Source organism: Salmo trutta, chromosome 25 (assembly GCF_901001165.1).
Source record: "Salmo trutta chromosome 25, fSalTru1.1, whole genome shotgun sequence".
Classification (NCBI taxonomy): Eukaryota; Metazoa; Chordata; class Actinopteri; order Salmoniformes; family Salmonidae; genus Salmo; species Salmo trutta.
Window position 1 is genome coordinate 28,780,357 of NC_042981.1, and position 23,618 is coordinate 28,803,974.

At 48.2% G+C, this 23,618-nt stretch overlaps 1 protein-coding gene across 3 annotated transcripts in view; it reads left to right on the plus strand.

Annotated features, from left to right (window-relative positions):
* LOC115162343 (latent-transforming growth factor beta-binding protein 2) overlaps positions 1–23,618 on the plus strand; it is a 157,764-nt gene that overhangs the window by 119,933 nt on the left and 14,213 nt on the right. For 2 of the 3 annotated variants that reach the window (XM_029713550.1, XM_029713549.1), the window contains exons 13-32: positions 568–587; positions 791–827; positions 1,788–1,886; positions 2,850–2,975; positions 3,170–3,307; positions 3,496–3,624; positions 4,005–4,124; positions 4,864–4,983; positions 7,918–8,040; positions 8,235–8,357; positions 8,469–8,591; positions 8,732–8,857; positions 9,053–9,178; positions 9,264–9,389; positions 10,000–10,125; positions 11,742–11,867; positions 12,367–12,486; positions 12,640–12,765; positions 16,025–16,147; positions 16,813–16,941. In XM_029713550.1, the coding sequence (XP_029569410.1) occupies positions 568–587; positions 791–827; positions 1,788–1,886; positions 2,850–2,975; positions 3,170–3,307; positions 3,496–3,624; positions 4,005–4,124; positions 4,864–4,983; positions 7,918–8,040; positions 8,235–8,357; positions 8,469–8,591; positions 8,732–8,857; positions 9,053–9,178; positions 9,264–9,389; positions 10,000–10,125; positions 11,742–11,867; positions 12,367–12,486; positions 12,640–12,765; positions 16,025–16,147; positions 16,813–16,941 (2,286 nt within the window). The remainder of the gene's footprint in view (positions 1–567; positions 588–790; positions 828–1,787; positions 1,887–2,849; positions 2,976–3,169; positions 3,308–3,495; positions 3,625–4,004; positions 4,125–4,863; positions 4,984–7,917; positions 8,041–8,234; positions 8,358–8,468; positions 8,592–8,731; positions 8,858–9,052; positions 9,179–9,263; positions 9,390–9,999; positions 10,126–11,741; positions 11,868–12,366; positions 12,487–12,639; positions 12,766–16,024; positions 16,148–16,812; positions 16,942–23,618) is intronic. The other variant, XM_029713551.1, reaches the window with a different exon arrangement.

The window sequence follows — 23,618 nt, forward strand, 5'->3', positions numbered from 1 at the left end:
CCTTTTAGTAGACGAGGATAAAGTAGCTGTTTACACAGACGAAAACATCAACAGGATGTTTTTATCTCCACAAATAACAGGTTTATCCTCATCTACTAAATATCAAACCGTATTTGCTTCCCCTATCGGTCAGAATACACCTCCCATAAGCATTTGAGCAGAGTACTTAATCCACACAGGTCAAACATCTGCGACCTCTGAATCTTCTGTGAAACATTCTTCTGATTTACAGTTATGAGATCATTTATCGGCATGGCCCGAGCAAAATGATTTATATAAGGAGACCATAAATATTTAGGGATTGTGTCTTCATTATCTGAGATATCTGTTTCAAGTGTTTCTATGGGCTGTATAGTACATTATTAGAGTGTAGGTCTTCTCCCTGGCTTTAGGGATAAATGTGCTGTAAGATGAGTTTTATTGGAAACAAAGACCTTAAGATGGCGTCTAAACAGTAAAACGCCCGATGAGAACATGGATTGATATCTCAATGACAATGCGCGGTAATGCTAACCGAATGTCAGTTTTCTCTACTGATAACACAGCCACTTCTCTCTCTCCTAACAGATGTGGAAATATTCAACCCGGTGAGATCCTCTTCTCTCAGAAAAAAACACATGCTTTTGAAATGTTTATTTTAGAAGAAATCACAGCGTCTTAGCTTTAAGACTCCCATGGTATTAAGTAATTGCAATCGATATGGAAAAATACATTGACGGTAAAAACTGTCAGAAGAGAGAAACACATTTTGTTATAACCAAATTCGAACCTATTCTTGCTTATTCCACAGCGTCCTGTTGCGACTGACTCCCCATTGAAGTACCCAGGTAATGTATCTCAATCCCAATTCATCAAAGAACCTCGTCACAATGGTGTCTGTTCATATTCATAACTCATAATCACAGTTTCAGCCTGTAATTTACTGTGGTGTTTTTACACAGTGATCCGACACCTCATGGTGCATTGATAAAACCAATGAGAGTGCCAGAGAAAGCAGAGATTCATCAAGTAGTCAGGCACAAGGAGTCCTGATCCATTTTCTATAAATTGCTCACACAAAGCACACAGCAGAGGCAGCCTGCCTCGGGATTCCCCTGCCAATGAAAACATTGACAGTCTGTATGTTGAGTCGATCTATGGGTCCAGCTGATTGATGTCTGTTATCTGTTTTTAGCAAGCAGAAAAGGCGTATTTCACCTTTATATCACTGCCATGCTACCGTAGGAGGACCTTGTGAGTGATTGCCATGCCATTGCCAGTTGGAAAAGCAGATACTATGTCAGTCAGGGGAGAGTAGCAGCAGCCAAGGCTGTTGGATATCCAGTCTGCTCTCCCCATTGGCCCATTGACACGTTGACACGTTGACACCTCGTCTCTTTTCTCTCTTTCTCTCTCTGTTTCTCTCTCTGTTTCTCTCTCTGTCTTTCTTCTCTCTTTCTCTCTCTGTTTCTCTCTCTGTCTTTCTTCTCTCTTTCTCTCTCTGTCTCTCTCTCTGTCTCTCTCTGTTTCTCTCTCTGTCTTTCTCCCTCTCTTTCTCTCTCTCTTTCTCTCTCTGTTTCTCTCTCTGTCTCTCTCTGTCTCTCTCTGTTTCTCTCTCTGTCTTTCTCCCTCTCTTTCTCTCTCTCTTTCTTCTCTCTTTCTCTCTCTGTCTTTCTCTCTCTGTTTCTCTCTCTGTCTCTCTCTCTGTCTCTCTCTGTTTTGCTCTCTGTCTTTCTTCTCTCTTTCTCTCTCTGTTTCTCTCTCTGTCTCTCTCCCTCTCTCTTGTCCCCCAACTCTGTCTCCGGTAGATGTGGTAGAGAAAGTGACTCCTGACTCTCCCATCAACCTGGGGCCTGAATCTGAGGGCAAGGACACAGCCTCCATCAATGTGGCCACTCAGGTCACAGGTAAGAGGCATGGTCACAGTACACTTCATGGTCTCCACTGCACTGGCCACTGTGCCTCAACATCCACTGATGCTAGATGAACAGTCCATTAGCAGACGCAGATTTAGTTTGATTTAATGAGGTGACAAGCTTTGGTAATTCAATGAATTGGAACAGTCTACTCATAATGCTCCCCAATAACTATTTAAATGTAGAATTGCAATTAAACTTTATGCTTTCTAGATACAAATGGGATTTCTCAGTTCATTTGTGACTTGAATGTCCAACAGGCCTGTTTGATAGACATTTCTTAGGGCTGACCTGTAGTGTAGCAAGGGGAAGCATAGGATGAGTTGTCCTCTTAGTGGACCCTCTGCCCCAAGCCAACTTGGCTTCAGGCTTCCGAACAGCACAGAGGGCGAGAAACCAGAGAGAGTGTGCCTTTTGGAAGAGGAAACTGTCTGGACTGGACAGACGCCAGGCCTGCATGAAAAGAAGAGAGAGAAGACTGTGTGTTTGTGACTCGCGGTCATCCTATGGAGAGGGTCAGAGCTCTGAGTCAAACCCAGCAGCCCACCCTCAGCTCATGTTTACAAGAACCACTTTGGACTGGAACAAACAACTGACAAGTCCAATGACAGGCTTAACAGTGCATGGCCCCTCCCTGTCATCCTGACTCTTAGTGAGCGCCCCCTGCCACATGTTTGAACACTACACCACAGTAAAACGTGTCCCATCCATGCAGCCTGCCTTAAAGCAGCCTGCACGTTTCCATGGAGAATAACACATGGTGGACGAGTAAACTTTCTTTGGAGTAGATCGTGTTTAAGAAGAGTGGAAAAGACAACGTAATAGGATAGGACGAACACGGCATGTCTGTTGGTATTGTATTGTATTGTATTGTATTGTATTGTATTGTATTGTATTGTATTGTATTGTATTGAATGTTCACACAGGTAAGTCAGTGTCAGTATCTTCTCACAGATATTGACAAGTGCTCCATCACTCCAACCATATGTGGCCATGGGCTGTGTGTGCCAGTGCAGACAGGCTACACCTGCTACTGTGACCCCGGCTACAAGCTGAGTGCGCTCCAGACCAACTGCATCGGTAAGACGGGAATAGCCGGGTGGGCAAAGGGGGCTTCTCCGGGAGTTCTGTCAGCTCTCCATATCATTGTCTCAACACGAGCCTCGCCGCTCACACCACATACGATACAAGCACAGGGGCCTTGAGAAGTCAAGAGCCAAGTGAAAGCGATCCCTGTGTTTATGTTGACCCTTTATGCAACGCCTGACAACAAGGTCGGAGCAATCCAGAGAGCTGCCACGGAGCTGTGATCGGTTACCTCACTCTGCAGTCGCCGTCCAAACCCTGCTCTGGCCCATCACTGAGGAATGCCTGCACTCCACTCTGCACTGTGGAGGGGCTCCAGAGTGAAGGTTTGGAAAGGACAAGGTTTCCAGTGGTGAAATGGAACTGAAATGGAACACTCTGGCCTTTCTCCCCCCTCTTTCTTTCTCTCTATATCTCTCTCTCTCTCTTTATTTGTTTCTTTCTGTCTCTCTCCCCTCCCCTCTCTCTCTCTCTCCCTCTCTGTCTGTCTCCCTCCTTCCCTCTCTCTGTCCAGATGTGAATGAGTGTGAGGGGGACCCTTGTGGAGGGAAGGGCCGTTGTGTGAACACCTTTGGCTCCTACACCTGCCAATGCTACAGCGGCTACAGCCAGGTCATCACCCAGAACAGGAAGTTCTGCCAGGGTGAGATGGGGAAAAGCATGTTGGGTGCTGTAGTTTTAGGAAGGGACGTTCACCCAGTGATGTTCTCACTGCTCACATAAATACTGTACTAGCTGGTGCTCTCACACGAGAATACTAGCTAAAGCACTCCCCAGAGCGACCAGGGGAACTGAGAGACAGATTTAAATATGAATTATGCTCTAAGAAGACACATTTGAGCTTTTTAAACATGCTATATAAGTGTAATGTGCCATCATTTTCAAACAGTCTTTTATGTTGTATTTCAAGGCAATTTAAGGCCAATTTCAGACTAGCAATGTTTCTCTAATTAGCCAGATTCATAGAACAATAGCCACTCTTTGTTACTTCCCTCTCTGACTTGTTCTGGGGATTCTGTGCAGATATAAATGAGTGTGACATGGCCAACAAGTGCCAGGATGGTGACTGTGTCAACACAGAGGGATCTTACACCTGTGAATGCAAGAGTGGCTACGCCAAGTCCTGGAAAGGGCAGTGTGAAGGTGAATCCAGCACAGAGACAGACAACCTTAATACTCTGTACTTTCAGAACATCCACAGAACATCACAATGCTGGCCATGGGTGTTTATTGGCTGCACTGGGTTCATATCTAATCCATCCACAGAACATCACAATGCTGGCCATGGGTGTTTATTGGCTGCACTGGGTTCATATCTAATCCATCCACAGAACATCACAATGCTGGCCATGGGTGTTTATTGGCTGCACTGGGTTCATATCTAATCCATCCACAGAACATCACAATGCTGGCCATGGGTGTTTATTGGCTGCACTGGGTTCATATCTAATCCATCCACAGAACATCACAATGCTGGCCATGGGGGTTTATTGGCTGCACTTGGTTCATATCTAATCCATCCACAGAACATCACAATGCTGGCCATGGGGGTTTATTGGCTGCACTTGGTTCATATCTAATCCATCCACAGAACATCACAATGCTGGCCATGGGTGTTTATTGGCTGCACTGGGTTCATATCTAATCCAGCCACAGAACAGGCATTGTTGTATTTTCCTCAGCTCTGAGCCAGGGGAAAAACAAAGTGGAGACTTTAAATAGGAGGCAATACCAGAGGGAGGATATGGGCATGATTATTGGTGTGTGTGTGTGCATGTGTGCGTGCGAGTGCCCGTGTAAATGCAGAGACTAGATCCAGGCTTATCTTAATGGTATTTCCTCAACTCCACTCTCTCCTCTCCCTCCCCTGTTCCATTGCCAGACGTAAATGAGTGCCAGGGCCCCAGCTCGTGCCCCAGTGGAAGGTGTGTCAACACCCCAGGCTCCTTCCAGTGCCAGGCCTGTGGCCCCGGGTTCAGGGCTGCCAGCGGGAGATGTCTGGGTAAGATGGGCCTCCAGGGGCCATGCCTGGAAATAAGCTGGGTTTCCCTCTTAAACTTCTTTATGATTGGATAATATTCCCCCAGCCTGCCTGGCACACTTTACGTGAGCAAAGTGTGCCAGAAATGACCAATGAGACGTCATCGGTGCAACAGTGAATGGTCTTAAGGACATGTTGACAGGCCTGATACTCTACAGTTTGCATCCACACTGGACTGAATTAGATTTTTCACTCAAAGGGCTGGAGTCATTAAGGATAGTGGAAAACGTATTTCATGCTGTTATACTCTTTTCAAAGGGGTTAATATTGGATGTTTTATGTGCAGGGGACTACCACAGCACCCCAACCACAGCACTCGCAGGAGAGGCCATGGTGGGGCTTGAGTGATGGCTCTCTCATAGCGTGGGCAGTGATTTAGTGACTCATAGGCTAGGTCCTTCTCTCCCTCACTCTTTAACCTTCCAGTTGCTCTATTATTTTTGTAATATCTGCCCATCCCCACCAATCCCTAACCCCCAGACCCAGACCCATATTGTTTAACCCCCTAGAGTCGATGTCCACGCTCCCGCTGAAATTTTATTAGCATAATAAAAAAATCTCCATAAAAATCTGTCAGTTTAAGCTCGAGATGTCAGTTTTTTTTACATTGGATGCGTCTTATTATGCCGATGTTGCACTTCCGCATCTGCGGTGAAAGGTGACAGGTGTTTGTCAGACCAAATCGGTCTTCTCACAAAATCGTCTGTAGCGTCCGAACGGTTTGGGCTACACACTAATATGACCCCTCTGTAGAAAGGTGAGACTCTCATGAACACGTACCTGTTTTGCTCTAGGACGCCCACAGGCTGAACAAGATTCGTCTGAAGGTCTCCTGGTCCCAGTTGAAAACATTTATGGAAGGACTATAAATATGGAAACTGTTTAATGCCAAGATTAAGGGGTTAAAAACGTGAAAAAAAGAACAAATGTTTCCTGATTTTTCTTATATCTCTCAGATATAGGACAGACACTTCAGAACAAACATATTTTTTATTTTCTTTGGGGGGGGGGACTATCTGTTGTTCTGTGTAGTGAATCTGTTATTCAATGCGTTTGTATGGGCTAATAGGAGTAAGGCCAAATAAAAATGTTAATCAAATATTTATTAAAACAAATAAAAAATACTTCAAGGGGTCTTAAAATTCTAAATTAAATAGCTAAATGATCCTTGGTATGACATTCTTAAAACAATTCCATATAGCTTAGTAGAACCCCCCCTCTGGCTTAGACAGTGCTTAGACTGTTATGGGTTAAACATATCACCCTTGTTATTGCTGATCTTTTCATATCATCTGCTGCTGTAAAAGATTGTTTGTAATACTTCAATTTGTGAGAGTCAAAATATTTTCCCTTGGCCACAGCCTTAAACAAACAGCCTATTATTTTTGGATGGCTCTGGCCTCTGCAGTGGAGCCCAGCGGGGCTATGTCTTTATTACTGGGTCAAGGGGAGAGGACTGGAGTGATGACTGAGATGTATGAAGGGGTCAAGGGGTCAATATTACCCAACTGTCAGACAAACAGGGCCGTGGTTAGTCACTCGTATAACTGCCTCTGTTACACTATAAAACCACTACGGGGGTTTATAAGGCTTCAATACACAATGCATGACACACTAGGTCTGCAGCATGCTGAACGAGCCAACGTCACCTAACCTTGAGGTGTTCCTGTTATGTAAGACGCTCCTGGCTGGTATTGTGACGTCTTCTCCTTCTCGCCTCCTCCAGAAAAATATTGTATCCTTCAGCGTCTGAGGTGATTATTGTGTAAAGGTCAAGTCCTCCCTGACTGAGCTGGCCTGTGAAAGGTGAACTTATCCAGGCAGGTTTTTTGGCCGTTCTATAACCCAATGATTCGTATGACGGAAGAAGGCTCGACCTTACCTTACGGGCTCTTTGATTACTCCCGTTTCATTACTCTCCCTCCTAAGAAAACAGTACATGGGCTCCATTATTTTCCGCTAGTAGGTCTTTAAACAAATACAATCAATGCACTCATAGCGTTCTATATTGTGATGTGGAGTATGACTAGCTGCTGAGTTGCACTTCCTCTGTAAATGAGGTGGAACAGAGGAGCTAAATAAAGTTGGTTCAAAACCCCCACTAACAGGCTAATATCCACATGGGTGAAGGAACTCAACTAAACCAGGGACCATGTATGCAAGCAGCGTGTGTGTTCTCTATGTTTGTTTCCAGTGTTTGCCTCAGTCAATTGCCTGTAGCACAGTAGTTGGAGCCCAATTGGCTGCGTTGTGGATAAGCCTAATTGGTTGTGCGATAGCGAGAACAGCTCCAGTCCCATGTCATGCTTATCGTAGAGGACTGAGAGATGCCAGGAGATTGCAGAAACAAAGTTTTGGGCCCTACTGACAGACGTCTGGCTACAGCCACCGCGAGACGAGGCACACAAAGCCCTGCCTGTGTTCCACTGGATGTTTTCAGTGCAGTAGCCCTCTGTTTCTACTGTGTCATTCACCTCACACTGAACCTGCCCACACAACTGTGTTGAGAGAGTTGTACTCTGCCCACTCACACACTCACAGACACACAGATGCTCTCTAACACACGCACAGATGAAGGAGCTGCCGGGCAAATTCTTGGAGAGCCATGAAATATAGTCTTTGTTTTATGCCTTTTTGGAGTCAACTGAAACAACGTTTCTGTATGATTTCTTCCACAGAAATAACTTGTTATTGTCATGTGTATTGACTTAGAGCATGAATTGGAAAAGATTAAGGCAGGACAATAGATAATAACAAACATTCACAGGGTACAGTATATTCCAACTAATCATGTCGTGGGTTCTGGGTGTTTTACTGTCTGAAATCTGTCACAGTGAAACTCATGTGTCTTGGTGCGTGGTGACCTCAATGTTGGCGACCTGTCTTGACCCTCAGATGTCAACGAGTGTTTGGACCAATCGGTGTGCGCCCACGGTAGGTGTGTCAACTCCGAGGGCTCCTACAGCTGCAGCTGTTACCAAGGATACCGGGCCTCTCTGGACAACAGCAGTTGCCAAGGTACTTGTTTGTGAAAACATAAGTCCCACATCATTCATTCTCCAGTTTCGGTAATTAAAATAAACAGTTCTCTGAAGCGGAAATGGTGCTACTGAAGAAGCCTTTGAGGTCCAGGTTTTTTTTTATAAATGTTGTTAACAGTGAGGAGGAGCGGTGGTTTAACAAGGTCCTCTAACATACTGTCTTTTCTCCAGATGTGGATGAGTGTCTGCTCCCTGGAGCCTGTCTCCATGGCAGGTGTGTCAATCTGGATGGCTCCCACAGGTGCAGCTGTAACCCTGGTTACCACAGCGCTCCAGACGGCAGGGCCTGTGAAGGTCTGTAAAAGATTAGATGTGTGGAATATGAGCCTTCACGGCATGCCGCTGTTCTCCTCGAGCTCTGAGCTCTCTATGGCTCTTTTAATGCCTCATCGTTGTTTTTATTAGATGTTGACGAATGTGCTACACCTGTGTGCCCCGCGGGAATTTGCACCAATTCCGAAGGTTCCTACTCATGCGAGAACTGCCAGCCTGGATTCCAGCGCTCAGCGGATGGACAGAGATGTGAAGGTATGGAACCTGTTCAACCTTTAGCATTTCAGGCAACACGCTGAAGGATCATCATCCACCATGGACAGATATGGTGCATGTCAGACAGTGTGTAGCATCCTACTGCTCATTTTCCATGACAATCTGTCATTTTATTCCAGATGTGGATGAGTGCTCCAAGGCAGACATGTGTCTGGGAGGGGTGTGTGCCAACACAGAGGGCTCCTTCACCTGCACCCGCTGTAAAGACGGATACAGGGTGTCCCAGGACAGGCAGAGGTGTGAGGGTGAGTCCAGCCAAAGCCTTCCCCAGCTGGAACACTCACCCACGCCTTCTGTAAAGATGCCCGTTGCGTGCATCAACTGTATAACTGTCTCTGTTACTGTGATCTAGGTGTGTCTTAGAACTGTAACGCAATACTTGTATATAGTTTGTTTGCCAATAGTAATTAATGTCTGTGCTGGCCTGGTGTCTCCTCCAGATATTGATGAGTGCCAGTCTGGGTCTGTGTGTGCTAACGGGATCTGTCTGAACTCTGAGGGCTCCTTCTCCTGCATCACCTGTCCCTCAGGCTACAGCGTCTCCCTAGATGGAGAGCTGTGTGAAGGTCGGTCCATCCTCCCTGAAACCACATCTAATGGTCCATTGAAGGAGTGGTGTTTTACTTAATAGTCCGTATTGGTGTATTACAGATATTGATGAGTGTGCGCTGCCCACTACGTGCCCCAGGGGAACATGCACCAACACTGAGGGTTTCTTCACCTGTACCACCTGTGGGTCAGGCTATAGAGTGACTGAGGATGGGCTGGAGTGTGATGGTGAGTCTTGGACGCATTTCCTGCGTACATGTGAGTTGGTGTGTGCGTTACCAGGCCGTGTGTTACCGAGTGCTCTATGAGCATGTTAGGCTCTGACCTCTGCCCTCTGCACTCTGCCCTGCCTGTGACAGATGAGAGAGTGTGCCAGGTAACGCCCCCATTGGGCCCTGCGTGAGTCCAGCCAGGCCTCTCTCCCACATCGCCTTTTGTTAACAGCAGGCTCAGGTTGTCTGTAAATGATGTCAGGTGTGACGGATTGGACCAAAGCCCCTCTCCTTAGCTAAAGATCCCAAAATACTCCTCCCAGACATCACATCATAACTGGATCCTGCATCCCTCTCCCTCTGGCACCATCCATCTGATCCGCGTTCAAAAGAAAGAGACATGGGCTTCAAATAAAACACAGTGAAGTCAGCCTGTCCCACTGATAGATCAGCGGGAGAGATAGATGTGTTGACAGTGGAACTTTATGCCATATCAATTAGAAACTGATCGAAATGATTACATGTGGCATGTAGTCATGTTTTCCACCAGGGATTCTATCCTCTGCTGCAGTTCAGGTATGTAGTTAACTGGCCTTCTCTCTCTGTTTCTCTGTCCTGTTGTTCAGATGTGGATGAGTGCTTGGTGGCTAACGTGTGCCCAGGCCAGCTGTGTAGGAACAGTCCCGGATCCTTCTCCTGCAGCAGCTGTGGGACTGGCTTTACCCTGTCTGAGGACGGCTCCCACTGCCAGGGTAAGACTGTCTAACCTCTGGAACACACTCACCTCCGCCCTCCTATTCTTCTCCCCAAGATGCACAGCACAGATCCAGTTCATACTCTAATGTCATTTAATGGAAGGGTGGATCGAGACTAGGAAGAAGATCTCCTTTTTGAAATGTTTTTTGCCCTGGGAAAATCCTGAAAACAAGTCCAAGTCAGACTTTGATTGGATTTTAATGGATGTCTTCATGCCAGGGAAAGATTAACGGCTTAATTTGAAATGAAACCAACCACTCCCCAGCTCCTACGCAGCCAGCACAAACTGTGGAACTCCTCTGTTGACCCACAGGCAAACCAAAAGCCATTCCATTCACTTAACAATGGCCTTCACTATTTCCCCCGTAAGAAATACAATCTGTACCAGAGCAAGGAATTTCCAATGATCACATAACAGAGAGCCATGAGTGTTTGTTGATACAGTAATTATACACCACCTGTAATAGCTTGCTGTTTTGGAATAGATGCCTGTCCTGCATACTTCTCTCCACCCTTTTTAATAAAGCACTGTCAGTGCAAGCTAATAAAGGAGGCTTTGCTTACTGTCCTTGCATTCAGTCATGAGTCATGTTGTCAGGCCGGAGACAGACTGAGAGACTGGCTCCTTGCATTCAGTCATTAGTCATGTTGTCAGGCCAGAGGCAGACTGAGAGACTGGCTCCTTGCATTCAGTCATTAGTCATGTTGTCAGGCCAGAGGCAGACTGAGAGACTGGCTCCTTGCATTCAGTCATTAGTCATGTTGTCAGGCCAGAGGCAGACTGAGAGACTGGCTCCTTGCATTCAGTCATTAGTCATGTTGTCAGGCAGGAGACAGACTGAGAGACTGGCTCCTTGCATTCAGTCATTAGTCATGTTGTCAGGCAGGAGACAGACTGAGAGACTGGCTCCTTAGGCTAGATCTGACCTCACTCATGTTATGATGCTCTCTCTCTTTTCTCTCTCTCTCCTCTCTGTCTCCGTCTCTCTTCTCTCTGTCTCTCTCCTCTCTCTCCTCTCTTTCTTTCATTCATTCTCTCTTTCTCTCCTCTCTCTCCTCTCTCTCTCTCTCTGTCTCCTTCTCTCTTCTCTCTGTCTCTCTCCTCTCTTTCTTTCATTCATTCTCTCTTTCTCTCCTCTCTCTCCTCTCTCTCTCTCTGTCTCCATCTCTCTTCTCTCTGTCTCTCTCCTCTCTTTCTCTCCCCTCTCTCTCTCTCTCTCTCTCTCTCTCTCTCTGTCTCTCCTCTGTTTCCATCTCTCTTCTCTCTGTCTCTCTCCTCGCTTTCTTTCATTCTCTCTTTCTCTCCTCTCTCCTCTCTCTCTCTGTCTCCATCTCTCTACTCTCTGTCTCTCTCCTCTCTTTCTCTCCCCTCTCTCTCTCTCTCTCTCTCTCTCTCTCTCTCTCTCTCTGTCTCTCCTCTGTTTCCATCTCTCTTCTCTCTGTCTCTCTCCTCGCTTTCTTTCATTCTCTCTTTCTCTCCTCTCTCTCTCCTCTCTGTCTCCATCTCTCTTCTCTCTGTATCTCTCCTCTCTTTCTCTCCCCTCTCTCTCTCTCTCTCTCTCTCTCTCTCTCTCTCTCTCTCTCTCTCTCTCTCTCTCACTCTCTCTCTCAGACATAAATGAGTGCCTGTCCCCAGGGGTCTGTCCCATGGGCGTTTGCAGCAACACAGAGGGCTCCTACTCCTGTATGACCTGTGACCTTGGCTTCACGCTGGCGCCCAATGGGCTCACCTGTGAAGGTACTACTTTTTTACCTGGGACTAAACTCTAATGACCCTTCACTCCTGCTTGAAGTTCTCCTCTTATGCTGATGATTTATTTGTAGTCAGTCACAGCTCTGCATGGTAGACGAGTACCTGCAGATCAGTGGAGGCTGGAATGGAGCAAATGGAATGGCATCAAACATCTGGAAACTATGTGTATGATGTGTTTGATACCATTCCACTCATTCCGCTCCAGTCATTACCACGAGCCCATCCTCCCCAATTAAGGTGCCACCAACCTCCTGTGCAGTAGATGCGATTTGAGTTGTCATAATTCCCTGATGTAAAAGATGAAAATGATGTATATTCATGTGGTAGGTTGTGACACTTTCCTTGAAGTTTTGGCCGCTTTATTTGGAGGACAAACTGAGGACCCACTTGGATTAAGACCTAATGACCTCCCAGCTGTGGTGGGAATGTGTCACGCTACATTACGCACTGCTAGTGTCTGTTTCCCCTACGTGTCCCCCGGCAGACATCAACGAGTGTGAGGACCACGGTCTGTGTCTGGCAGGACAGTGTACCAACAACCCTGGTTCATACAGCTGCTCCTGTCCCCCGGGCCTGGAGATGGTGGATGGGACATCTTGCAGAGGTACACACACTCACACCCTCTCTCTTAGGATGGGGGGGAGGTGACGTCCTCTCCTGTTCAGCTGTGTGTGTATTGATGAACTGTCCTTGATTAACTATCTGATTATCCTGTCATGTTGTCATGTTTGCCTCTGTGTGTGTGTATGTATTACAGATGTGGATGAGTGTCAGTCTGGGGGGATCTGTGGAGATGGGGACTGTCTAAACACAGTGGGTTCCTACCTCTGCAAATGTCCTGATGGATACACCACAGGCACCACAGATGGAATTGGCTGCCAAGGTGAGAGAGAACAATATATACTGTTTATAACTAACTACCAACTGGTTTGAATGTATTACCACAACGAGCACAAGCCACATGCCCCTCTCCTGTCTGGGTGAGGGCAGACAGTGCATGCAGAGGGCATCTTGTACTCCCTGACCCTGTCGCTCTCAGGGCTGACCCCTCTCCCCCCTGACCCCCTGCTCCTGCTCTGGGGTGCCTGGGTGTCCACTTGTTCCCCAGACCAGTTAGGCAGCAGTCATCAAACCCAGACATTGTTTCTAACAGGCCATGGCCAGACATCAACCGTCTCACTGCTCCCCCTCTCTCAGCTCCACTGGACCAGGTTTGATGTCATTCCAGCCGCACCCACTGCCCTGGTCACAACAGAGGGGGAAAAAATGCTGCTCCTAATTGTTGGCAAGAGAGCTAGCTAGCCTTTCACTGAAACCTTCTGGAGCATTAGCTGTCAAAATACAGAGGAATGGAACCCTCTGGGAGAATCAATATGAAGGGAACATAACTCAGGCTAAATGTCTGATCTGCGTATTATTGATTCTGGTATAGTTTACTGCTGACGGGTACCAAGAGTTAGCATAGCCTGGATGAAAAAACTTTAGGCAGTACACTGAGCATGTTATCCCTCTAGAGGGATGTGAAGCAGGTAAGTGTAGAGCAAGACCACTCTCTGGGGGTAGAGGATCCTGGAGGGGGTTATGAGGCCCCGAGACGTCTTCCAGCCATTCATTTTCATGTTAGTCATTTAGCAGACACTCTTATCCAAGGACACATCAACAGATGTTTACCTAGTCAGCTTGGGGATTCGAACCAACGACCTTTCGGATACTGGCCCAACGCTCGTAACCGCAAGGCTACCTACCGCCGCATACGTACCCAGCAGGCTAGGCAGCCCCTCCCCAGTAGCCAGTGCTGATGGCTAGGCTCTCCCTGATGTCCAGTGAGCAAGGCAGACCCAACCTGCACACTCCCCTGGCCCTCTGCCACAGCAAATATTGTCCTTTAATTATCCTATAAATCAGATGCTGGGTATATTTTCATGCCGTCTGCTGTTGTGTGTGCAGCGCTGACACAATGAAAGCCAGGCCTCTCTGCCATGGGCCCTGCAGGGAGAGGAGAGGGGGTACATGGGATGGAGGGGGTCAGGTGAGCCCAGAGTGTTTGGTCCTCTGGTTGGAACACAGGTGGACTGGCTGGATAGATGGTTGCTTAAAGGGCTATGGGCACTTTCACTGTCTGGGACTCAACAGTGGACATAGGACTAATATAAATCACAAAGATGAACTAATCACTTGTCAATCTAGCATAACCTGCCATGCAGCTCTGTTTGAGATAAATCATTGCTATAAATGTTTGTTATTGAATCATATAGTTATTAAACTGGAACATAAATTGGGGTGTTTACCTAGACACTTCTCAGACTATTTTGTTCCCTGTACCTCCATACATGTGTTTACTATCTACCTTGAGAGATTTGTCTCATTATCAGGCCTTGGCAGAAGAAGAGGGGCTTTTCATTCGTGTTGTATTTGTGTTGCTTTTCTGCCTTGCCCCCACTTATTATTCAGTCCAAATACCTTGTAAGTTATGTTGTAATGTGGCAATTATCCACCAATCTACGTTTAATCAAGCATAAAGCCATCATTATAAATGTTTTACTAGTCGGAGTGAATGTTCCCAGACCAATAGCTAACCCAGTAAACCGGGAACATTCCCAGGACATTATCTAAGATTCTCATTAAGTTTTAGAAAGGATTTGATCTAACATTAGGATTATAACATCTGAAAAACATTCAAAGAATATTTTTGATAACCAAATCTTATTTTTTCAGTATATAACCATGGCAGTATGTTCAATCGTTAGCCTTCTGAGACATAACTAACCCAAGGATATACTGTTAACTGGGTTATTCACCATCACGACACTCATACTCTTTATATGCTGCGTACTTCTGGGCCATAATTACAAGGTTTTCAAGACTATGAGTGCTGATCTAGGATCACTTTTGTTTTTTAGTTAATGAAAAATAAGATAGCTGGGACCATATCAAGCTTCTCAAATTAGGAATTATATTGTGTTAAAGAAAAAGTTAAACAGTACATTTTTACAGAATGTTTTATTTTCTACAGTTAATCTAAATTCTGCCTGGATTTCTATATCTAAATGAAATAAAGACATCCTCTCTTCTAGTAGATTATATCTGAGCCTCAACCGTTTTTTGGTTAAATAATATGTGGGATTGAACCTACAATCTTCAGATCTACAGCAAGATCATTAACCCTCGTTGTATAATCATCAACCCTCGTTGTATAATCACCAACCCTCGTTGTATAATCACCAACCCTCATTGTATAATCATCAAACCTCGTTGTATAATCATCAACCCTCGTTGTATAATCATCAACCCTCGTTGTATAAATACCAACCCTCGTTGTATAATCATCAACCCTCGTTGTATAATCATCAACCCTCGTTGAATAATCACCAACCCTCGTTGTATAATCATCAACCCTCGTTGTATAATCATCAACCCTCGTTGAATAATCACCAACCCTCGTTGTATAATCACCAACCCTCGTTGTATAATCACCAACCCTCGTTGTATAATCACCAACCCTCGTTGTATAATCACCAACCCACGTTGTATAATCATCAACCCTCGTTGAATAATCACCAACCCTCGTTGTATAATCATCAACCCTCGTTGTATAATCATCAACCCTCGTTGTATAATCATCAACCCTCGTTGTATAATCACCAACCCTCGTTGTATAATCATCAAACCTCGTTGTATAATCATCAACCCTCGTATAATCATCAACCCTCGTTGTATAATCATCAGCACGACTGGACAGTTTTTGTGTTATGAGAAAATTTGCCAGAACTTAACTAATGTTCTGGGAACTTGCCTAGAACAAATTCTGGTTTGCTGGGAAGGTACATAGTTTTTTTTCATATTTCCTGTTTGCCAGTACAGTGTTCCAAATGGGCAGTGTATCTTACTCTCAGACAAACCCTTGACTGCACACATTATTTTTCTTCATGCTAAAAGAGAATGAGATTCTCAGTGGGTGGACTGATTCATATTGTACCAAAGGAGATAATACTTCAAGACTGTAATCAACATAGAAAACTTAACAATCATTTCCTTTCACACTTTCCTCTCCATTTGTCTCTTTTTCTCTCGGTCGCACTCTTCCCTCGTCTCTCTCTTTCACTCTCTCTCTCTCCCCCCTCTCATCCTCCTTTCTCCTCCAGATGTTGATGAGTGCAGCAAGGATGGCGTGTGCTCCCATGGTCAGTGTCTAAACAAGGATGGCTCCTACATCTGCCTTTGTGAGGCTGGCTTCAAGTACTCTACAGACACAGCCGACTGTGAGGGTAAGAACACTACCAACCTCATACCTCCCTCACTCTTCCCACAACAAGCCACTGCTTCTGCCCCAGCTGAATCACTACATTCTCACAACATTTCAGCAGAGTTAATAGAATGTTCTGGTCCATTTAGACCAGAGTTCGCATCCCGGTGTGGCACATTGATTATGTAGCTGTAATCAGTTTGGTTTCAGTGGTAACGTTCCCTCAGTGAGAGAGTCCAATCCTGGCTCAGAGGCTTTCCTCTGGCTGTAGCCTTGCGTAAGGGAGCTCCCAGTGACTGGAGCTCTCCTTCCCATCTCCCCTTTGGGGGGTGAATTAACCCATTGTGGGATGGAGGTGATTCTCCCTCTGGAACGTCTCCCTTTGCTCCTTCACACGTTTTTCAGTTGCTGTAAAATATTGCTCTTGGCCATGCTGCTGCTGAGCTGCACCACAGGCCTCCTGGCCGGGCCTACTCATGCTGGGGGAGCTATTGTGCTGCCTGTGAGGAGTAGGGTTGCTGTGTGTCAGTGCATGTGTGCGTGTGCATGCATGTATGACATAAGCACATGTTTATCTCAGGGCTCCTGGCCGGGCCTACTCATGCTGGAGATCCATGCTGCTGTGAGAGGTGGAGGATAGGATTGATATGTGTATGACATTAGAGCATCTTCTGTCTCTCTCCACAGATCAGAATGAGTGTAAGGAGTTTGGTAGCTCAGTGTGTGGCACCTGGCGCTGTGAGAACACCATTGGCTCATACCGATGCTTCATGGGCTGCCAGCCTGGCCTGTACGGACAGGACAACCCAGACTGTGGTAAGTCAGAGTGGACACACAGGCGCTGTGCTTAGTCAACAGGTAATGTACTTACTTTATGAATAGCTGAAGGCACCCGAGTATCAGCCTCACTGCTAATTTACCTTGGGGTGGGAGAGGACAGAGCAGTGGTCTGAAAGAAGCACTCTGCATTTTGTCGATAGCCCCCCAGCTCGCCCCCACCATACAGAGATACTGATATCACTCTGGCACGCATACACAAAGAGGCTCGTGTGAATCAAACGCTATCAAGTGCACTGGGCCTTCCTGGCCAGGGGAGCATAGAAAGGGGAAATGGGCCCTGAAATTGGGCCATTTAGAAAGGGAGCAGTGGTGTCATCCAAGGCAGTGTTTGAGGCCCGTCTGATAATAGGGCCAGGTCTCATCCTCCAGACAATGGGGCTAATGGAGCCCTATTGGCAGGGGCCAGGGGTGTAACCTGATCCCAGCTGTTCCCCTCTCTAAGTGGGGCAAGGCTGTCGTCTGATGGGACGTACGGTGCACCCTACCCCTCCCGGCCAGCCGCCCACCCCAGCCCTTGACCTTCTCAGGTCTGGTGGTCACCTGGTGTCAGGCGTGTGCGTACTTGTGGTGAAGTCAGGTGCAGGAGAGCAGAGAATTGTGAACAGACGCACACTTTATTTCGGCATGAGAGAGATGACAGACGGACGCAGCTGCGTCAAAAGCCTCCAGCCAACAAGGCAAAGTGTAAAGCGCACAAAAACAGTCACAAAACATAAATGTTTAACAATTCAAACAAGCCTCGTGAAATAACACGGAAATAACAAACGCCAGCCTGGCGCGTTAAAAAACACGTAACACACAAACAATCTCACACAAAGACATGAGGGGGAACAGAGGAATAAATAGAGGGCGAGGCGCAGGGCGATCCGGCCGGCGACGGTGGAACTCCCGCAGCAGTTCAGGGTCCAACACATCCGCCACCGGAACCCAGCACCTCTCCTCCGGACCGTACCCCTCTGAAGGCCCCTCGCCCGAAGCCTCAAATCCAGGATGGAACGGACGGAGTACGCCGGGGCCCCCTCGATGTCCAGAGGGGGCGGAGGAACCTCCCGCACCTCAGACTCCTGGAGCGGACCAGCCACCACCGGCCTGAGGAGAGACACATGGAACGAGGTGTTAATATGGTAATCGGAGGGAAGTTGTAACCAGTAACATACCTCGTTCACTCTCCTCGGGACTTTAAATGGCCCCACAAACCATGGGCCCAGCTTCCGGCAGGGCAGGCGGAGGGGCAGGTTTCGGGTCGAGAGCCAGACCCTGTCCCCCGGTGTGAACACCGGGGCCTCACTGCGGTGATGGTCCGTGCTGGTCTTTTGGCGCAGCGCGGCCTGCTGGAGGTGAGCATGGGCGGCTTCCCATGTCTCCTCAGCGCGCCTGAACCAATCGTCCACCACAGGAGCCTCGGTCTGACTCTGATGCCACGGTGCCAGAACAGGCTGGTACCCCAATACACACTGAAAGGGGGAGAGGTTAGTGGAGGAATGGCGGAGCGAGTTCTGCGCCATCTCTGCCCAGGGCACGAACGCCGCCCACTCCCCCGGGCAGAAACCTGCCCACATCCTGGTTCACTCTTTCCACCTGTCCATTACTCTCGGGGTGGAAACCCGAGGTGAGGCTGATCGAGACCCCCAGACGTTCCATGAATGCCCTCCAGACTATCGAAGTGAACTGGGGACCTCGATCAGACACTATATCCTCAGGCACCCCGTAGTGACGAAAGACGTGTGTAAACAGGGCCTCCGCAGTTTGTAGGGCCGTAGGGAGACCGGGCAGAGGGAGGAGACGACAGGACTTAGAGAAACAATCCACAACGACCAGGATCGTGGTGCTTCCCTGTGAGGGAGGAAGATCCGTTAGAAAATCCACCGACAGGTGTGACCAAGGCCGTTGTGGAACGGGTAAGGGATGTAGCTTACCTCTGGGCAGGTGTCTAGGAGCCTTACACTGGGCGCACACCGAGCAGGAGGAAACATAAACCCTCACGTTCCGAGCCAAGGTGGGCCACCAGTACTTCCCAGTCAGACAGCGCACCGTCCGACCGATCCCCAGATGACCAGAGGAGGGTGACGTGTGGGCCCAATAGATCAACTGGTCACGGACAGCAGACGGAACGTACTGACGCCTGACGGGACACTGGAGGGGAGCGGGCTCTGCACGCAACGCCTGCTCAATGTCCGCGTCCAGCTCCCACATGACCGGCGCTACCAGGCAGGAGGCCGGGAGAATGGGAGTCTGATCCATGGGCCGGTCCTCTGTGTCATACAGCCGGGACAGTGCGTCTGCCTTCACATTCTGGGAACCTGGTCTGTAGGACAGGGAAAACACAAAACGGGTAAAGAACATGGCCCACCTTGCCTGACAAGGATTCAGACTAGCCTATCCCATCCTAGCTGCCCGGATGTACTCCAGGTTGCGGTGGTCAGTCCAGATGAGGAAAGGGAGTTTCGCCTCCTCAAGCCAATGTCTCCACGCCTTCAAAGCCTTAACCACAGCCAACAGCTCCCGGTCCCCCACATCATAGTTCCACTCCGCCGGGCTGAGCTTCTTCTGAGAGAGCACGGCTCCTATCCCAGCCTTGGACGCGTCCACTTCCTCTATGAACGCCAAAGAGGGATCCGGATGGGCCAGCATGGGAGCCGAGGTAAACAGAGCTCTTAGGTGCCCAAAAGCCCTGTCCGCCTCAACCGACCACTGCAGACGTACAGGACCCCCCTTCAGCAGTGAGGTAATGGGAGCAGCCACCTGGCCAAAACCCCGGATAAATCTCCGGTAGTAATTGGCAAACCCTAAAAATCGCTGCACCTCCTTTACCGTGGTGGGAGTCGGCCAATTACGCATGGCTGCAATGCGGTCACTCTCCATCTCCACCCCTGATGTGGAAATGCGATACCCTAGGAAGGAGACGGCCTGCTGAAAGAACAGGCATTTCTCAGCCTTGACGTACAGGTCATGCTCCAACAGTCGTCCAGGTACCTTGCGCACCAAGGACACATGCTCGGCGCGTGTAGCGGAGTATATCAGAATGTCATCGATATACACCACAACACCCTGCCCGTGCAGGTCCCTGAAAATCTTGTCTACAAAGGATTGGAAGACTGATGGAGCATTCATCAACCCGTACGGCATGACGAGGTACTCATAATGCCCTGAGGTGGGACTAAACGCCGTCTTCCACTTGTCTCCCTCCCGGATACGCACCAGGTTGTATGCACTCCTGAGATCCAGTTTAGTGAAGAAGCGTGCCACATGCATTGACTCAATCGCCGTGGCGATAAGAGGTAGCGGGTAACTGTACCTCACCGTGATTTGATTGAGACCTCGATAGTCAATGCACGGGCGCAGACCTCCATCCTTCTTCTTCACAAAAAAGAAACTCGAGGAGGCCGGTGAAGTGGAGAACCAAATGTACCCCTGACGCAGGGATTCAGAGACATATGTTTCCATAGCCACCATCTCCACTTGCGACAGGGGATACACGTGACTCCTGGAAAGTGCAGCATCTACCAGGAGATTTATCGCACAATCCCCCCGTCGATGGGTTGGTAATTGAAGGCGAGAGCCAAATCGGCATATTCTGTGGGAATGCGCACGGTGGAGACCTGGTCTGGACTTTCCACCGTGGTATAACGGAAACCCCTACACACCTCCCCGAGCACTCTCACGACCACCCCGTGAGAGCCCTCTGTTGCCAGGAAATGGTGGGGTTATGACGAGCCAACCAGGGAAGGCCTTGTACCACGGGAAACGCAGGAGAGTCAATGAGGAAGAGACTGATTTTCTCCTCGTGACCCCCTGCGTCTCCATGGCCAGGGACATGGTGGCTTCCCTGATTAACCCGGACCCTAATGGTCGACTATCCAGAGCGTGTACCTGGAAAGGTCTAATCACAGGAATAGTGGGGATCCCTAAGCTAAGGGCGAAAGCTCTGTTGATAAAGTTCCCAGCTGCGCCTGAATAGACTAGCGCCTTATGCTGGGAATGCGGGGAAAACTCAGGAAAACAAACAGGTACAAACAGGTGGACAACAGAGGACTCTGGATGAGAGTGGTGCAGACTCACCTGGGGTGACGTCAGAGCGCCTGCTGCCTCGACTCCCAAAGGGACCAACCCGGCACCGACCGGCAGTGTGCCCTCTACCGCCACAGATGGTGCACGTGAAGGCCCCTCCTCCAGCCTCCCTACGTGCAGCCCCTCCCAGGTCCATGGGCACCGGAGTGGGGGTGCTGGAAGATGGAACCGACAGAGCCCCCTCTGGACGTCCGCGTGTGACCAGTAGGTTATCCAACCGGATGTACAGATCCACCAGTTGGTCAAAAGTGATGGTGGCATCCCTGCAGGCCAACTCCCGTCGGACGTCCTCGCGCAGGCTGCATCGGTAGTGGTCGATGAGGACCCTGTCATTCCATCCTGCTCCGGCGGCCAAGGTCCGGAATTCCAGTGCGAACTCCTGTGTGCTCCTCGTCCCCTGCCTCAAATGGAAGAGCCGTTCCCCTGCCGCTTTTCCTTCGGGTGGATGGTCGAAGACGGTGAACTCCTTGAAGTGGTCCAACGCTGCGTCTCCTTCTCCCCATACGGCGTTTGCCCACTCCAGAGCTCTCCCCGAGAGGCATGAGACGAGGGCAGACACTCTCTCCCTTCCCGAGGGAGCTGGGTGAACGGTGGCCAGGTATAAGTCCAGATGTAGGAGGAACCCCTGGCACTGTGCTGCCATCCCGTCATACTCCCTGGGAAGGGAGAGACACATCCCACTGGAACTGGATCCGGACGGGACGGGACGGGTAGAGATAACACCGGTTGCGCTGGTCGAGGCGCTGGAGAGACTTCCTGTCTCTCCCAGCGGTCCATGGTCTGGACAACGCGATCCATCATGCCACCGAGATGATGCAGCATTGCTGAGTGTTCCTGGACGCGCTCCTCGACTCCTGCGGACTCCATGGTAGGTGTGAGATTCTGTCAGGCGTGTGCGTACTTGTGGTGAAGTCAGGTGCAGGAGAGCAGAGAATTGTGAACGGGCGCACACTTTATTTCAGCATGAGAGAGATTACAGATGTACGCAGCTGCATCAAACACCTCCAGCCAGCAAGGCAAAGTGTAAAGCGCGTAAAAACAGTCACAAAACATAAATGTTTAACAATTCAAACAAGCTTCGTGAAATAACACGGAAATAACGAACGCCAGCCTGGCGCGTTACAAAACACTTAACACACAAACAATCTCACACAAAGACATGAGGGGGAACAGAGGAATAAATACATGTAGTGTGATTCGGGAATGAAAACCAGGTGTGCAGGGAACAAGACAAAACAAATGGATACATGAAAAATGGTGCGGCGATGGCTAGAAAGCCGGTGACGTCGACCGCCGAACGCCGCCCGAACGAGGAGAGGAGCCGACTTCGGCGGAAGTCGTAACCCCTGGTCTGGGATGGGTGTAGACAACTGACAAATCTGTGTCTAACATCTGTAAGGTTGAACCAAAAGATTACATGTAACAAAAATGAAATATGAAGTTATTATGTGAAATTGAATGAAACAATAATGTATGTTGATGCTAATATGATGTACAATATTCCATTATGTTTCTATATGATAACAATACCATAATACTGTTTATTTAATATGCCATATACAATATTTTTAACAGTTTCACTAATTAATTTTAATTAACTTAATCATTATGACACACCCCTCACTACTGTCATTGGTTACACTAATCGCACTGTGTGTCTACATAGCCTGGTTCAAGTATTCATGACATTACCCTGAGGAAGGCACGGTGATGCCGAAATGTTGGTAAATACCCATTAAATTGCTGGGAGATTATACGTGGAGTGTGCAATTATTATTTTTTTGACAGTTTATAACATCTGTCCAAATACAACAGAACAGCACTGTCTCCATGACAACTGAAAACAAGAGCGCCTATGTGTTTACTGGCAAGGACAGACCATCCGTTTGTGTATGTGTGTCCATGAGAGATGAACATCATTTTACTATATACAGAAGAGTGTTTGATTAATGCTAGTGCTCACCCGTTTTCCAAGCAGGTTGAATAGGCCATGGCTGGCACTGTTGTTCGCCTTTGCTGATAAACTTCTCGCTTACCGTAACTTCTCGCTTACCGTAACTTCTCGCTTACCGTAAACTTCTCGCTTACCGTAAACTTCTCGCTTACTGCTTACATGATTAAGTCGGTTTTATAAGAGGCATATCTGACGTTGAACAAACATACAGGCCAAGTATTTGCTCATATCAAAATGGCTTCCAAACAGGCAGGGCCAGGACTGAAGGGGAGAGAGTTATGATAGCATGATCTAGTGGAAAGAGCCCCAGATGGGGCATCCTGAAAGAGAGAGAGAGAGAGGGTGTTGAGATGCGGTGAACGTCGAGCAGCCTGTTATATTCTCATTGCCATGCCTCTTTATTTGACTCACAGTGGAGAGCAGAGCCTAGCTAAGCGTCAGCACCCTGGCTGATGACAGAGCCTGGCTTGGTGTGTCCCTCTCTCTTCTGAAGACCATGATGCTGTGTGGCTGGATCCCAGCGTGGAGGGGCCTGTTGTGAGAGCTGGCCAGATCCAAAACAGCTGCTTACAGCCTCCCCTGTTTTACCATTTACCATCAACTTGACCTGTCTCCTGCTCGCATAGGCTCA